At 38.5% G+C, this 16,881-nt stretch overlaps 1 protein-coding gene across 1 annotated transcript in view; it reads right to left on the bottom strand.

The window, feature by feature from the left end:
- The window catches only part of EMSY (EMSY transcriptional repressor, BRCA2 interacting), a 45,628-nt gene that overhangs the window by 8,190 nt on the left and 20,557 nt on the right, over positions 1 to 16,881 (bottom strand). Inside the window, 9 exon segments of the mRNA XM_032097830.1 lie at positions 744 to 895; positions 3,700 to 3,855; positions 4,116 to 4,280; positions 5,566 to 5,764; positions 6,660 to 6,833; positions 8,316 to 8,452; positions 10,687 to 10,860; positions 12,609 to 12,758; positions 14,870 to 15,142. Of these exon segments, the coding sequence (XP_031953721.1) occupies positions 744 to 895; positions 3,700 to 3,855; positions 4,116 to 4,280; positions 5,566 to 5,764; positions 6,660 to 6,833; positions 8,316 to 8,452; positions 10,687 to 10,860; positions 12,609 to 12,758; positions 14,870 to 15,142 (1,580 nt within the window).

Here is a 16,881-nt window from a genome sequence, read left to right as displayed (position 1 = left end):
CACAGTGCTGTTCTGGACTGCAGCTGAAGCTCCTCAAGTTGAAGCACTGCAGAATTGAGCACGTCCTGATCAAAGTCATTCAAGTGGCTTCAGCAAGATTTGACCAGAAGCTGCACTGTTTGTTTGAAGTGTTTGGGATCCCCACAGTACTGATCTAAATGTGATCTGAGTTTTTGATTCAGAGAAGTTTTCCTATTCACAAACTAAAGCCCTCAAATGGAAAAGACACTGTGTGCTCTGTGTACTGACCAGATTCCATTTCAGCCCTCTTCCCCCTACACTACCAACATAACCTAAAGGGCTCAGGCTGCTGCAGTACTACAACCACCCTCTCCATCAAAACACAATCATAGAATGGTTTGGGTTGGATAAGATCTAAAGGAATATCTAGTCCAACACCCCTGTCATGGGCAGGGACACCTTCCACTAGACCAGGTTGCTCCAAGTCCCATCCAACCTGGCCCTGAACACTTCCAGGGTTGCAGCATCCACAACTTCCCTAGGCAACCCACGCCAGTGCCTCACTACCCCTCCAGTAAAGAATTTATTTCTAATATTTAATCTAAACCTCCTCTCCTTTGGCTTATGGCTATTGAAGCGATATTAAAATCATTAATTTGCCTGAACACTGAACATTTTTGGTGGCAGCACCATGATACATACATTCAGAACAAGCCCCGGTCCTATGTAATTTATAAGACCTACTGCTGTTTATAGACTGCTGGGCAAAGAAAGGATCCAACCTGCTGCATGATATGGGTAATGGCACCGGTGGAGGATGCAGGAATAGATTTCACCACAACAGAAGTCTGCGTTGCTGTCTGCGACTGAGCCACGTGCTGCAGCAGAGTCCTCTGGGGCTGAGATGACTGGTGGGGCTGGGACCGATGACTGACTGAAAGTAAAGAGGTCAGTGGCACTTCTCCAGAACTAACTGCAGGAACTTCACCTGTTTGCTTTGCAGTTAAGCTTCAACTGAAAGCATACATGAGTGAAAAAGATCTCAGTATGAAAAATGTCTTTCACTGTGCACTAGCATTAACCTTAATGAGTAGATCTATTCTGAGAAACCTCTTAAAAGTAGCAACTCAGGGGTTTTGCTTTTGTCTGTTTCCTAAGTAACCACATTTGGTCCAAACCTCCTCTGGCCACCCTTTCCCAATACACCAACTCTGCAAGCAGAGTTTATACTTGATGTTCAGCTGGGTTCTTTATATAGCACCAGAATATTGCTGTAGAACACAAGTTATTCTGTGGTTTTTACACTGTTAAAACCACCTCCGCAATTGACTGCAGTTAAGAACAGCAAGCCTTGCTCACCAGATTTCTACCACTGATAAACGGCACACAATACTCCCCAGAGCATAGGCTAAATTTGAAAGATTAGCACAAAAAAAATGTTTGGGTACTATTAAATCAAGTGAAGCTGATCAGAAATTATAGATTAAAAAATGGAGACCTTGTCATGGGTCTTTGTCACTTCTGAGAACAGATCTAGCTTGAGTTACAGAGCTATAGTGAGAGACCTGTAATTAAACAATGAACCGACAGAAAAGTCATGCGCTGCTGAGAAAAAAACCCCACAAAACCATTCTATATTGCAGTCACTGATAAGATATGAATCCAAATTACTTTATACCTATCCATAATAATATGCAAATATTTGTGTAACCTAATTTCTTAGTTACAAAATATTTAATCACTTGCATCTTCTTGAAGGAGAACCAGCAAAGTTTAATCTCAGTTGTAACATAACTTAAAATTAAGAATTTTCTAGTGACCTTCCTGAATGTTTAAAGAAAAGTCAAATTTTGAATTAATATGGTAATTTTACTTTCTCACTCCAAGAAAGTTGGTTTATTTCAATACTGGCCTGCATGCTGTGCCAGATTTATCCTGGCTATCTCCCAACAACTCCTACACAATTGAAAACGTAATTTAAAAATAAAGTTTCTAACCTATATGGTTGTGTAGATATTCTTCCGAATGTGAACCAATACAGTGTTGTCTTCCGGAGTCTGCAGACAGATAAAAAATGGTGACACTAAGATGTGTGAATTGCTCCCTTCATCTCATGAGGAAGCACACGCTGAATCCCAGTTCCCAAATACCTAATCCTCTGGTCTAGGCCCATGCAGGACATTTCACAACAGACTATAGATTCTTTACGATCTTACGACTGAATTTTTAGCAGAAAATATAGCTATGTGGGCTACTGATAAATTCAGAGGAGAACAAATTAAACCAAAAAGAAACTCAATTACTTGCATTACCTGGCAATGTTCAGAGAAACTGGGGGAAGGGACAAAAATCTAAGTGCAAAATAACCACTTTAATGCTGTAGCAGAATCTGCTGCTGCCAACACACAGGAGCCTGCACTTCTCTGGTAGATTCCCACATTTCAAATCAATGTTTACAGGAATCCTAATATTTAAAATAGTATCTCCATATTGCCAGGAAATTTTTAGCCTTTGTACTTTGTATGGCTTCTAAGCTGCAGAAAAGTACTGAAGTCTACAAAGACACTGACTAATTTTCCATCCTCCCTGCAAAAGGCCCTGTTGTACATCAACTTCTCAGCAAGACCCATCAAAAACTGGAACCTTGGAGAGAAGGTCAATGCACGGTATCTGTGTCAGTGAAGATAACTGGACTGCTAATTGGAAAGCAGTTTAACACCATTTATTATACTTTGGAGTTTGTTTTAAAAGAGATCCAAGGGAGCAAACATTCAAAATTGAAGCTAGATACAGTAAGTGCTATTTAAAGGAGTAATAGTAACATCCCCCCAGCTCCAATTTCACACAACTTAGGCCATTTAAGGGATGGGAGCAAAGGGAGGAGGTATAGAACAAAATGAAAATACCAGATCAGACATTTAGCACTAAAACCACTGGAGCTACAGATATGTACTAATACAGTTTAATACAGTTAGTTTTATTTCTCTTTTCCAATGTAGACTTTCAACACTCCTTCATTTTCCAAATAATATAGAGACTAATAATGTGGCTTTAAGAAATTAAAATAGAAAACAGGTAATCTGATCTTTTCATGTATGTATGGGAAGTGGCTCACATCAAGTGTTCTGAGATAGTAGGGAACATTGGAGAGACAAGAGAAAGGACTTACACAAAATGCATGTCCAAATAGGAGGAGTCAAGAATTTAAAGAGATTAATTTGAGTAACCTATTTATTTTAAAAGTGCAAATGTATTAGTTCAAAGCTTTCTAGCAAATTAAGAAACTGGGGCTACATTAGCATGCTAAATGCATACCTGGCTTTAACTCAGGACTAAATGGATTTTAACAAATTCAATGTCTGATTCCTTTCAGTATGTACAAAAACTAGGCTACAGTTCCTGTAGCTTCATTTTCTACTTTTTCTTTACTGGACATTTTCCTTCAAGGGTAGTGGGACAGTCTGTCTTCTACATCCAGGGAAAGGAAAATCTGCTCAAGTGGGATATCCTGAAGCAACCACCCTTTGTTTCAGTTAGAAACATTTTCCCCTAGGCCCCAGCAAAACAGATGCAATCTCTGTCCCTTGCACAGGGTCTCAGGAGTGGAAGACAAGACTAATTTCCTCTAAAGAAAATTTCAGCAAAAACATAAAAGTGAAACCTATTGTAAGAAAACTCCAAAATTAAGTCCTCAGACTTCAACTGCAAAGCCACCCTCACACTACCTTAGCCACTTACCAGTTGTGATATATTCAGCCACTAGTTCTGACTCTACAACAGCGATTGAAGGACTTTCTGGAGAATGCCTCTTTTCTTGAGTCATCTGGATTGGGACAGCCATTTGGCTCAAGTCAATGGTAGGCTGCCTTGGCTTTGATTCCAACTTTTCCTTGACTGCTTTAGAAGAAAAGCATAAAATCAACCTCTAATACATAAACCTTCATAATAAAATAAACCTACAATATAAATGCACCAGCTTAAATAAATATAGTTAACACTATAGAATAGATGCAAACAAGCATACAGGATAAAAAGGAAGGAATCAAGTTGATTCAAGATAGGTGCTTTTCAATTGCAAAACTTAACTACAACAGGCTTTTTAAGCAAAAAGTAACCTCTAGAGTTATCCTAAACAATCTCATGGGTTTTCAGACCTGTTGTCTGCTGAAGTTCCAGCAAAGCTTTTATCGTGGAAGTAGCTGACTGAGATTCATTGGATACATCCTGGTAAATTATTGTAGGGCTTGTGTCCACAGCAATTTCATGTTCTGACCAATCTTGACTTCTTGAAGCAATCACATGGACTACAGGCTGAGAATCTGTTTGCAGAAAAAAAAAAGGCACATCATAGAATCACAGAATGGTCTGGGTTGGAAGAAACCTTAAAGCTCATCTCGTTCCACCCCCCTGCCACAGGCAAGGACACCTTCCACTAGCCCAGATTGTTCCAAGCCCTGTCTGACCTGGCCTGGGACACTTTCAGGGATGGGGCAGCCACAGCTTCTCTGGGCAACCAGTGCCAGTTCAAGTCATCATAGAACCATTTTGGGTTGGAGGGCTCTTGTCCAACTTCTTGCTTTAAAGCAGGGTGATAGTTCAAAATTATACCAAATTACGCATTACTTACTAGTTTTGAACATTGCCAAGGATGCATACTCTCATTCAGCAACACTTTAGTTTCTATCTCAATTGATTCTTGAAGTAAAAGGCTGTTGATGTTATGAACAGTTTCCAGCAAAAAACCGAAAAGTTCTGTATCTTATTTTTTTTGTAAAAGATTTTGTTTGAAAAATCAAAGTTCAGCAGGTTTCTTTGTATGTTGAATTTGCCTTGGATTGAACTTTTTTTCCCCAGGTTTCAGCAGTTTGGGTGATCAGCATGTGTTCAGCATTCTGAACTAACAGCACATAAATTTTGGTAAGTTGGTTGAATCTTCAGAACTTTTTTAAAACTTAAATGGCCATATAGATCAACAGTTACAAAATTATACAGAAAAGGTACAAAGGTTTCACTGAGACATTTGCTTTTATTTGCTGTAGTGATACATATCATGATCACTCCCAAACACAGGTTGGATGTTGTTTATGCCCTACTATTTATGCTCCTCCTAGACACAAAGAGCTGCTTTGGCTTGAAGCCAGGGCAGAATTCCCATCAGGACTGCATGTCTGACATATGTCCTGATGCACATACACATGTCTACAAAAGGACCAAGATTTGTGTTGACAGCTTTCAGCCATGCAGCAGAGAGATGCTTCAATACACTCTGTAAAGACAGTGGCAGAGCATGGACTGCCAAAATAACCTCCAAAACTTGCTACCCTGCCTACCTCTGGCAGACTCTCCAGGAAGAGGGAACAGGTTGCATTTTAACAGCAAGTTGGAGCCCAGCAAGACATCTTTATCATCACTTTTCAGGAGAAATGAAAGCATATAGTAAGTAGCTCAAAAGAAAGAAAAATACAAAAGTAAGGGAACAATGGCACTTCACTGCAAACAGATGGGGTGAAACCTGTGCTAAAAGGAGACACACAGAGCTCTCTGGAGCCAGCTGGCATTCTTGGAAGACAGTCTACTCATACATTATGTGACACCAAGACAGACCTTGAGAGCTCTGGGAAGACTCTGTAGAAGAAGAGCTACTGTCAGTGTAGGTTTGTGGTTCTTCTTTCACTTCTGGGAGAGAAGAGTTTCCTGTCTCTGCTACCCTTGATGCCTGCTGTAACGTTTCAGTCACCAGCTGTCTGGTTTGTTCACTCACAACTGTTGCTTGAAATGTCACTGGCTTTGGTTTTATGAGGACCTAATTAGAAAGGTAAATTTTGTTTAAAGTAAAAGCACTCAAGAAAACACATCTGAGCAATCAGAGTACAGGGTGCCACTCAGATCTATTTACACCACCTATAACATATTAATATTTTACTTTAAAAGTCTACCTCTAAATTCAGCAACTTTGATTATTAAACCACAAAGCCCAAGTAAGTGGCAATGCACAATAATGTACTTCTCACTCAGTTATTTGAAGTACTTAACACAACAAACCACTAAACAGTGATTTTTCAGGACTAGATAAAACTAGTGTGATAAGACAAAGCTATGCAAGTGAGCTGGAACATGTACTGCACTGATAAGGACAAGCACGTCCACAATAAATACAGTCTTGAACAATCAAAACACACAAAATGTTACATGTGATAAAAGTTCTTTAAAATAGTAAGTGCAGCCAGAGAAAAAGCTGAAACTGAAAGCATCCAGAAATAAGCCAGGTTCTCTGTACCCAGCCCCACCAACTACACAAGGTTGCAGGGACAGCCTGAACAGGTATTAAGCAGAAAATAAACTTCAGTAAAACCTCAGATGTGATGGATGACCTATGTCCAGACTCTGCATCTTTATTTCTCATGGTCTAACCATTAGCTGTAAGATGTAAACAAGTATCTGGAGCCATGGCCAGACAGTTTCAGCTACAGAAAAGGCTTAATAAATCCTTTTGGCTTGCTCTAGGCCTCCAGAAAAAGCTAACAAGTGCAAATACTGTGCTTGAGAAATCAGAATTGAGGCCACCTCATTATACTAAGTCTCATTCCCCACAGATATATACTAAACCTGGAACAAATGAGGAAATACATTGAAAAATTATTTACTTCCCATTAAAATTTAGGGGTACATTCCAAGACAGAAAGGGGTCCTCACTGTACCTGTGTTTTCCCTTGCTGACCATACACAATTTTAGTTGGGATGATTTTGGTGGCTGGCTGGACCGTGGACCCTATTCCTTTTGGCTGTGTAACAATCATTTTTGTGATGGGTCTTGTGGCAGTGATGATAGCAGGTTTTGCTCCTGCTGGCACTGCCTGAATAGTTTTCTCCCCCTGTAGAGAAGTCAAAGTTTACAGGTTAACTTAATGAAATTGTTCAGTGAGACCCAATTCTCTAAAAAAATACAGTTATATGTGAGTGTGTGTACCATGAAATAAATCTCCCGCTACAACTACGTTTATTGGATACAAAATACATTAGAAGACCAAGAACAAAAGAACCTATGGTTGTGAATGAAAAAAGCTACCAAAATCCACTTTCCATTACCTTACCTTTTGAGCAGGTCTGAAGGGGTGAATAAAAAGAAGAAACTAAAAGACATGAAGTTTTTCAAACTGGAACTTTGTGCAAATCCTTCACAAATGTTTTTTAAGACCACCAATTTCTATTAACACTAACTTTGGCAAGACATCTACAAAACTTGAACTGAGATTCTAAAAAGAAATTATTTAAATATAGATTTTCATATTGTCTTCAGGACCAATACATTAATTATGTATGGACTTCTTTTAAACTAAAAGTTCACTTCAACAAAAAATGCAGATTCACAGCTGTTTCACAGGAATCATTTGACTGTGGAATAGTGTTTACAGATGACTAGACTCCTGATAGCTTAAGAAGAGCAAAGGCATTGAGCATGTTTTTTTAAGCTCTGCACAGTAACAAACCAAGTGAGTAACAACATTAGTAGCCAGTTCCTACCAATATCCATGAAATAGCTGGAAAGCCCCCAAAGCACACTTGTTTCAAAAATACCATCCCATTCTGGTAGCTACTATTGTGTAACATCATAAGATTTCCACTTGTCTGCAAATACACCTTTAATTCTAAAACTAGGAAAGTTCAAGACCTAAAACAAAAATCATAAAAGATTTTAAAAACCCCCTCAGTGGTTCTGCTACTCAAGCAGCCTTTTAAATTTTACAGGAGTGTGACATTAAATCTCACAGTTTTACCTAGGAACATCATTGTTTATTTACTAGTACTTACAGGTAAGCTCAGCTGATGCTGGAAACTTGATTTTATTCTTAGGTATACCTCAGGTTATAAAAAAAAAAAAAATTCACCACTATACAATAGTCAGGGCACAGGATGTCACAATGTTACACACCACATAAATTTAAAGTGGTTCCCCTGCTGTGAAGACAGAGTTTATTTCTGCCCTTTATACCCAAAAGACAAATGGTTGGAGACGCAAGTTATTGACACAGGACCCTGGTTCTCACTGGAGCAAACAGGTTAAGATTCTAGTTATTTTCATCTCCTTAATTGCTTCAGGAATACAAAATCATTATCCATGGGAAAAAAGCACATTCAAAAGTTTCTATTTTCCTTTAACTTTGAAAAAACATCCCCAGTTTGCTTTAAGCATGGAATTATATTCTGCAAACCACAGTCACTTTTCAAACATCCCTGACATTAAGGCATGCTGGATCTGTTAAGGAGCTCATGCACAGTTTGCTTCTAATCAAGCCTTTAGCAGAATGAATGCTTGCCACTTGGCTCTTCATTTGAGACTTGAAATGATTACTTACCCCAGCATTCAACAGTGTTGTGACAACATTTTTGCCTGGAAGCCCTTGAATTGTAGTTCCTTTTCCAGTAGTTTTTTGCACAACAATCACATTGGGTTTCGATGTCATTGGAATTGTAGTGATTTTGGTTGTAGTTCCTAAATTTTTGTTGGAAAAGAAATAATGTGCAGTTTATCACATTTTATGTATTTCCTTTCACCATAGAAGTTGGTGAGCTATAGAGGAATCATTGTATTTAAATCTGACAGCACATCAAGAAACCAGCAGCATCTGGAATCGGAATTTATGTCACCTAAATCAACATGGAATGACTAGATGCCAACTCGACAAATCTTTCACCTACAGTAAAAACAGGTGTGCCTAGGGGAACATAATATATTCTGTATTAGGACAGGCAACCCCTTCTCACAAGTTACAAAGCAGACTAACACAGCTTTCTCAGGCAAACATGTAGAACTTTTCAAAGGCTGGAGTTAGGCTGGGGTAAGCACATAACTAATACTAAACTCAAGATCCGATTTGCACAGACAATCTCTTCTACGGATGACCTCTGTAGAAGAATCTACATACCAAGGATGTATCTCCAGTCAAGAGAAACACCAGCTCTTTCTGTTCTAATGTAAGTGATGAGTAGTGGATTTAAAGAAGGAAAAAAGAAAAACATGCTATTGTTTCACAACCAGTCCACAAAAGTTAAGTTTAGAAGTGTGGGGTGCTTTTTTTGTTTTTGAAGAGCTGTCTTGGCTATTTCTGTTCCTGTGTTGGTGTTTAATTAGTTCCATTCCCTGTATCAGGTTTTTAATTACCTGCAGTGACAGTTAATTCTGGTCAGCCTTCCACAGTATACAGAAGTTACATACACTGGAATCAGTCATCAATGCTATCAGACTGCCACTGCAGTAGCTACTCAGACAGCTTTTTATCAACAATTTCTCCTTTCTCCAGAGGAAAGCACCATTCAGTCACAACAGAGCTGCAAACCCAAAGATTTCCTTTACTACTTTCTACCCATCAGTCATACCTGTAGATACTTCGCAAAGTATTTCAGATTAAAATTTCTACTAATTCTAGGAAAGGGAAGACATGCTGAGACAGGATTATGATTTATTTAATCCTACTGACTTCAGAGGCATCTAAAGACTGCTCCCTTAGCAAAAACAATTAAGCAAACAAAAAGAAAAAAGCAGGCATGCTTTCCAAACTTGTGTTCTTTCAGGACAATCATTATTATCCTCGTCAGGATCACCCACAGGTTTCTCCACATTAGCTGCTGCTCAGAAGAATACTTCCACCTGTGTATAATTCATTAGAAGACCTAAAAATTGTCTTAACAATTCATCATACCCACAACAGGCTAAAAAAAGTTACTTATTGCCAAAGAAGATGCTGTATCATCACTAAATATAATTTTGTAGAAATCAAAAACTGCTCTACTAGATTACAGCCCAAGAGTACATTTACTTGATAGCTTGTGCAGCACCTTCAGGTGACTGGAGCTGGCTGGTGCCACATCAGGTCTTTGCTAAACAAAGTCTAAGTCCCAAACATATACTAAGAAATTGTTAGTGGTAAGTGTGCTTGGTCCCGGTCCTAAAGAGACTCTATCTTTAGAGATGATAGAACCACTGAATATTTTGGGTTGGAAGGGACCTTGAAGCTCAGCCAGTTCCACTCCCTGTCAAGGGCTGGGACACCTTCCACTAGATCTGGTTGCTCCAAGCACCATCCAACCTGGCCTTGAACACCTCTGGGGGTGGGGCAGCCACAGCTGCCCTGGGCAACCTGTACCAGTACAAAACCAGCAGGGAGAATGAGGGCTGGTCAGCAGACTAACAAAGATAAGAAGCAAGGTCTGCATAAAGCTGGGAGGGAAAGCTTAAGGCAGAACACGGGCTAAAGGAAAGACAGGCTGCCAATGATAAAATATCAAAGTAAGGTGGAGACTGCATAGCTGAATCTAACATATACAGGCCATTTTTATTCTGGTTCTTTGGACATGCAGTGGAACAGAGAAGGGCAGCATTGGGATTATAAAATGCTTTAAAACAGGGGCCAATAGTGTTTTCTAATCTTTCTGCCCTCCATACAATGTACTAGTTCCCCACCTCACATTTCTCCTTCCTCGCAGTTTTCCTTCACATTTGCTGTTTCCTTCTTAAACACAAGAACTACCACAATCCTTAAGAACACTTCACCTTCAAACTTCTATTATCCTCTTCTTCATGCTCAGCTATTTTTCTTCTGAATTTTCCAATAAAGGTCCTAATAACTATTTGAGCATGTAACACACAGAAAAGCCCTGAACAATTAAAGAAAGCCCAAAGTTACTTTTAAAATAGAAGTCTTAACATCAAAGTACTCATATGCCTACCAGAAACAATATTACTGCTGATGATCTTCCCTCCTAGAGTAGCCAGTGATTTTGGTACTACGGTAATGATGCTACCACTTGTAGTTTTCACGTAAGTAGCAGCCCCTGGAGTTCCAGCCATCCGAGCCCCCAGAGAAGGACTCACTGTTGGCCGTGTATATGTTGCTTGAGTTCCTGTTTTAAAGAGAGAAAAAAAAAGTTCACTGTTACAACACAATCCTCTACTAATATTTGTGAGAAAATATGTTAGTTTAGGAATAAAGTGACAGATTTATTCAAAGATATCCCACACTGCAATCTATTACCACCCTTTACAATTTTTCTAGTAATTTCTAAATCCACAGAGCAATATTCAAGTATATACAAAATTTAAATTAATATAACAGTCTTCTGAGTATTTTAACAAATGTTCCATGACTGCCTTATTTTAATTAATGTCCTTGTGCATAAGATCGTAATTTTCAATAGATGTGCAGATTCTGCCTGTAGGTTTGCCTCTTGCTCCCTTAGATGCCCCAGAGTCAGCCATCTGATGACACAACCAGAACTCATCCCTTCCTCTCATAAATGACACTTCTCCTATATGACCGATTGTTTATAAAGAGAATCACTAATGACTGGTCTAAATAACACCCTTAGAGAAAAATATAATTTACAATGATGATGCAATTTTATGGACTTAGCATACAGTGGCACAAAAGAAACCTCTAAACATAGTATAAATGCTGTTTTTTCAGAAGTAGTCCTTTTCTGGATGGAAAGAGAACTGAGTCCACAAAAGAAAATTGCTCAAAAATAGTAACAGCTACACAAACACTGGAATTCCATTCTGCTTGTACTGCTGCCGCTAGTGCCCTTAATTGCTAAAGATCACAGAGCAAAGCAGCTTGTTTTGTCCAGAAAGGTGCGTTCACATCCAAGAGAACAAAATACAGATTTTACCAACTAAATGAACTGCAAAACTTCTGGGTTTTTTTCATGTACTCAAGAATTTATCTGTGGAGTACTTTAAAAGTTATAAACAGAATATTTACCATTTTACCATTAGTGTATGCTAAGGACAAGAGGAGATGGCCTCAAATTGTGCCAGGGGAGGTTCAGGTAGGATATTATGAAAAAATTGCTCATGGGAAAGGTGGTCAGGCATTGAAACAAGCTGCCCGGGAAAGTGGTGGAATCACCATCCCTGGAAGCATTCAAAAGCTGTATGGATGTGGCACTTGGACAAGGTTTTTAGTGGTGAACATGGTGGTGCTGGGTTAACAGTCAGACTTGATGATCTCACAAAGGCTTTTCCAACAGTAACAATTTTATGGTTCTAATATTCCCAGCCCATCCTAAAAAAAAAAAAATCAGGAAATAAAGAGTTTTCTGAAAACCATGATAAAGCTACCTTTTAAGTTTTCCTCATCCAAGTTTATAATCTGAACAGTCTGCATTATTATCTATTACAAACACAAATACAATTAGATGCCCAGAAAAACACTGGGAGCTTAAATTTCAATTTACTGGTCTTTTTATAAATTCACTGCAGGACTATGAGCAAGTCACATGTCTTCTGAAGTCCATCTATGCAAAATAGGAATGGTGCTGACCTGTCTGCTTGAGTTAAATCAGTAAAAGTCATGTAATATAAGGTGCTACAGAAGTGCAAAGTATCTGTATAGGTTGCAAGCAAACTTCCTTTAAATAAACCCAATGGGGAAAGAACAATGATATTTTTGTGAAACAATTCAAACAGAGGAACAGAAGAGCACGCAGTGCAAAAATCCTGATCTATAATAAGTAACAGGATTGTGAATGTGCCATTGTGCCCACTGTTCGAAAGAGATAAGTGCTTTTTTATTAACCCTAAGAAACCATGTTTGATCACCTGTATGTCTGGGTTTACCCTCCCTTCCCTTCTCAGAGGCGTAACTTACCAGTGGGAGTAGTGACCAGTTTAGTTGTCATGATAGTCCCATTACTGCTAACCACCATAATGGGTGAATTGCTACTGCTGGGCAAGGTCGCTGTAACTGGTTTGGGAAGGATTTTACTGGGCTGCACCTGTTGAGTGATTATTTTAACACCTAGGAAAGGAGAAAGGTCACTGTTAAAATACAGGCACGATAAGTTACCTTCTGAAATGCTTTCTCAGACCAAGGCCTAGTGGGCAAGTAGCTCCACAAGGCTTCAATTCTGAGCCCATGTATTCTTGATCATGAAAAAAATTATTTAATTTTTGACTTCGTTTTTTTTTTTTCTCTTAGTTTTGGTTGGGTTTTTTGTTTGTTTTGCAAATACCAAGAAAGTCATCATCTTTGCCTTTCATGTGCCTGTTTAAATTCCTAGCTATTTCCACTGTCCATTCCATCACTGATTTGTTGATGTCATTTTTAACTTTTCCTGGTCCATGATACAAGAAACCATAATGTTTCCCAGGAGGCAACAGGTTACAATCAAGACTGAATTGGTTCATACACCATGAACCATCTAGAAGCAAAGTAATTCTTCATCAATTCAGTCTGTAAATCCTAATGTGTCTTAATTAGCCTAGACAAATTTCATCACCCTGAATAAATTTAAAACATTCCTGCACAAGGAGTATTAGTGACTGTAAGGAAGCAACTGTGACACTGGCTAGGGAAGGTTACTTTAAGTAAACTGCTCTCTTTCCCCTTGATTTACTGGTTATCTTAAAGCCACAAAGAAATTTGGCTTAAGCTATCAAAAGAATCAGCAAGAATGAAGGATGAGGGCACCTTAGTACTGCCAGGATTCTGCTCCCTCTCTCTCCATTTTGTTTTGGGGAATGGGACCTCTGTGAGATTCACTTCTCAGTTGCAAACCAGCAGATTCCCAACATCTGTTCAAAAGGAGATCCAGGAGATGTGCATCCAGGAGATACGCAACAGATATTATCTGTTCCATGAGGTAAATGCACTGCACTGTGGTGGCCAAATGCCATGGAACACACAGCCTGGATGAATCCCATCTAAGTGAAGCACCTAATTTGTACACAAGTATTTCTAGGTGAAAAATTTTGTCCACTTGAGATGTGGAACATCCTCCAGAGAAGTTTTCTTCTCTCTACACTGAATATAAAAGCAGTACCGAGCAAGTAAGGTCCAAACTGAAAGAGAAATTGAAGTCTCTGCATCATCCAGACACTGGATGAAAAGTCACCATGAAAACTGATTCACATCTTCCAGAAAGAATTGGTATCAGATGGTATTTCCAAAGAAACTTTTAACTAAAAAGCACATTGAGCCTAAATCCATTGTAGAAGACAATGAAATGAAGCTCATATTGATACTGTTCAGTGGCTGGAAGCCTTTTTTACATCTTAATTAGTAGCTATTACTTTTCTTAAGCAGTGATCCTATAATCCAAAAGGTAGTTTTATCAAAGGACAGGAGTAGGGCTGTTTATTTTTTCATTCCATGGTCTACTTTAATTCCTTGATCTAAATAGTACGATATAAAATAATAATTTTACTGACAGGATTAAAATACTAATTTTATATTAATATACATAAAAGTACTATTATACTTTGCACTTTTATAGCACGTCTTTGAGAACTGGATAACTTTGCAAGCTTTATTTCTTACTACTTCTTGCTGAGATAAGAACTGTGTGCTACAGCAGAGAAAAGCCAAGAAAGAACAATTACATGACTTGCCCAAAGTCAGCTGAATTAATCAATGTTACAAAAAGAATCCAGTCCAACTTCCAGATCTAACTGTATTTGTTTTGACATGTACCTCAAAAGTATGTTTTGATTTCTGGACCAAAGAAAATAATTAAAACATGGAGTAACTTCTTTTTCCAGATGATACAGTTGAACAATTCTGGGATCTTCAGAAAACCGGTGTGTTTCAGGTTGCCAATCACATTACTTTTGCAGTTATTTACATACCTCTCAACCTCTAAGATAAAACATATATACCTAGAGCAAGGTCTGTAATACCAGAACAAAACAAGAAAAGTGAAACAACCAAATTCTTTAATTACTGTTACTTGAAAACATTAAAACATCCTTCACTATCTACTTACATTCATGTTTAAAGCCAAATCCTGCACTCAAGAAATCATGCCTTCATGACCACTCCCCCATGCACATTTTGGGACAGAATTCTGCCCTACTTTCCTGAGTTACAGTCAGACCTCACCAATGTGACCCAAGAAAAACTCCAACTACCTGATTCCTGTTTGATCTGAATGGTGGGCTTGATGCCAGCTGGCAGCTGAGACTGCTGTGGCTGCTGCTGGGCTACAGAACATGGCACCAGCTGCTGCTGCTGTGGTTGCTGCTGCTGCTGCTGTTGGGCCTGTTGGACTTGGTGCAGCTGCTGTTTGGGAGACTGCTGATGCTGTTTGGGAAACTGTGCTAAGATCTGAGTTGGATTCCCAACCAAACCTTTTGGGGAAGGTAGTCTGGTAGAGGCAACTTTAATTGCTGATGTAGACACACCTGTGAAAGAGTAAATCGTTTAAGACTGAACAGTGCAATGAGAGAAAAATACTATAATTTCTAAAATAATTTTGCATTTCAACCATCTTTACTACTGAAAAATGCATTGACAGATGTGAGGAAATAAAGTTCCCATGTAGCAGAAGTGCATAGGAAGCAATGGAGCCTTATACAGAATTTCAATGTGGCAGCAGAACAGCAGCTAATGGAAAGACCACAAACCCAGTCTACTTCCCCACCTTTTGTAATACAAATAATTCAATAATATTTTCAAAGTCTTGTCTTTAAGCTTCAAGACAGCAAAATACCTATAGTGAAAATATTTTAAATATGTATTTATAACAACATGGTTTAGTGGAAGGTGTTCCTGCCCCTGGCAGGGGGGCAGGAACTAGATCTTAAAGGTCCCTTCCAACTCAAACCATTCTGTGATTCAATGATTCTAAAATCACAATGACGAAAAGTTGGCAATAGGAGGATGTCAAATATCAAACCCATCAACACTGGAAGGGAGTAGCTGTTAGTAAAAGAGTTGGTTGGCATTAAAAAAAAATCAAGTAATGTTATGTAAATTATAAAACTGTGTGACACCTGTTTTGTGCTGTTGGGTTAGGTGGTCTTAAAAGTAAAAGTGATTAAAAGAAGTTTACAGTAAGATGGAAATACAAAGTTCCCAAATAAATATTATTATTTATTTCTGTCATTCCCCTACATAGCTGTCAAAATATTTACAGCAAATTTGGCTTTGTATATAATTCTAAACTACACATCTGTAAGCACCAAGACAGACAAAGTCCGTATCTTATGAAGGCAATTTTTAACTAAATCCCAGTTGTAGTGAAAACCAGAAACAGATGGCAGTGATAATGACAGAAATTACAGTAAAGGTACAATCCTGGCAATCTAAATAAGCAACCTCACTGCATCATTTAAGATGGTTACACCATTTCCTTGGGCAGCTCCTTTCATTCATGAGTTCAACTCTACATTTGAAGAGATTATCAGTTCACGTCACAAAACTTTTCACCAGCATCTTCTGCAATGACACTGACAGCCTTGGAAAAAAAACCTTTTAGAGAGATACTCCACCTATGTACTTTAGAATTAAAGTCTCTTCCATGATCAAACCCAACTAAAAATCAACGGTTCAAAAAATATTAAAGCCTGCTGTGAGCCCTTCTTCTCCATAGATTAATATCTGATCATATTAATACAAGCAATAGGGAAGGAAAATGCCTCCTCAGCCTTGATACACCTACCCAATATTTTGTGGAATGGAACAAGAATGGAAAATACAGACCAGGAAAAATTGTGACACTTGTCACTGTCAGGCAGTTTTTCTTTCAAGTGCTGCTCACTAAAGTTCATTCATTCATTCATTCATTCATTCACAGCTTCCCTTTCAAACGCTAGCTGGTGGCTGTGAAGCTGAAACAGTCAAGCTAGCATACACAGCTGGAATTTGAAATCAGAAACCTAGGAATTTTAATCAGGCCCACTCAGGTCTTAATTATAAAGGACTTTAAAACTGACATGCTGATAAAATACACTGATAAAAAGTTGTAAACACTTCTCTACCTTTCAGAATTGTCATCTGGGCATGTTAATAAGTTGTACTTATTTGATGTTAACTTTGCATGTCTTTGTAAATCAGGCTTTTAGAGATGCAATAACCTTCAAATATTGGAAATATACATTTTTCTATGCAACAGGAGAAGGTCTTAAAGCCAATCATTTTG

Source organism: Corvus moneduloides, chromosome 2 (assembly GCF_009650955.1).
Source record: "Corvus moneduloides isolate bCorMon1 chromosome 2, bCorMon1.pri, whole genome shotgun sequence".
In the NCBI taxonomy this organism is placed as follows: domain Eukaryota; kingdom Metazoa; phylum Chordata; class Aves; order Passeriformes; family Corvidae; genus Corvus; species Corvus moneduloides.
This window is presented reverse-complemented; position numbering and strand designations above follow the sequence as displayed.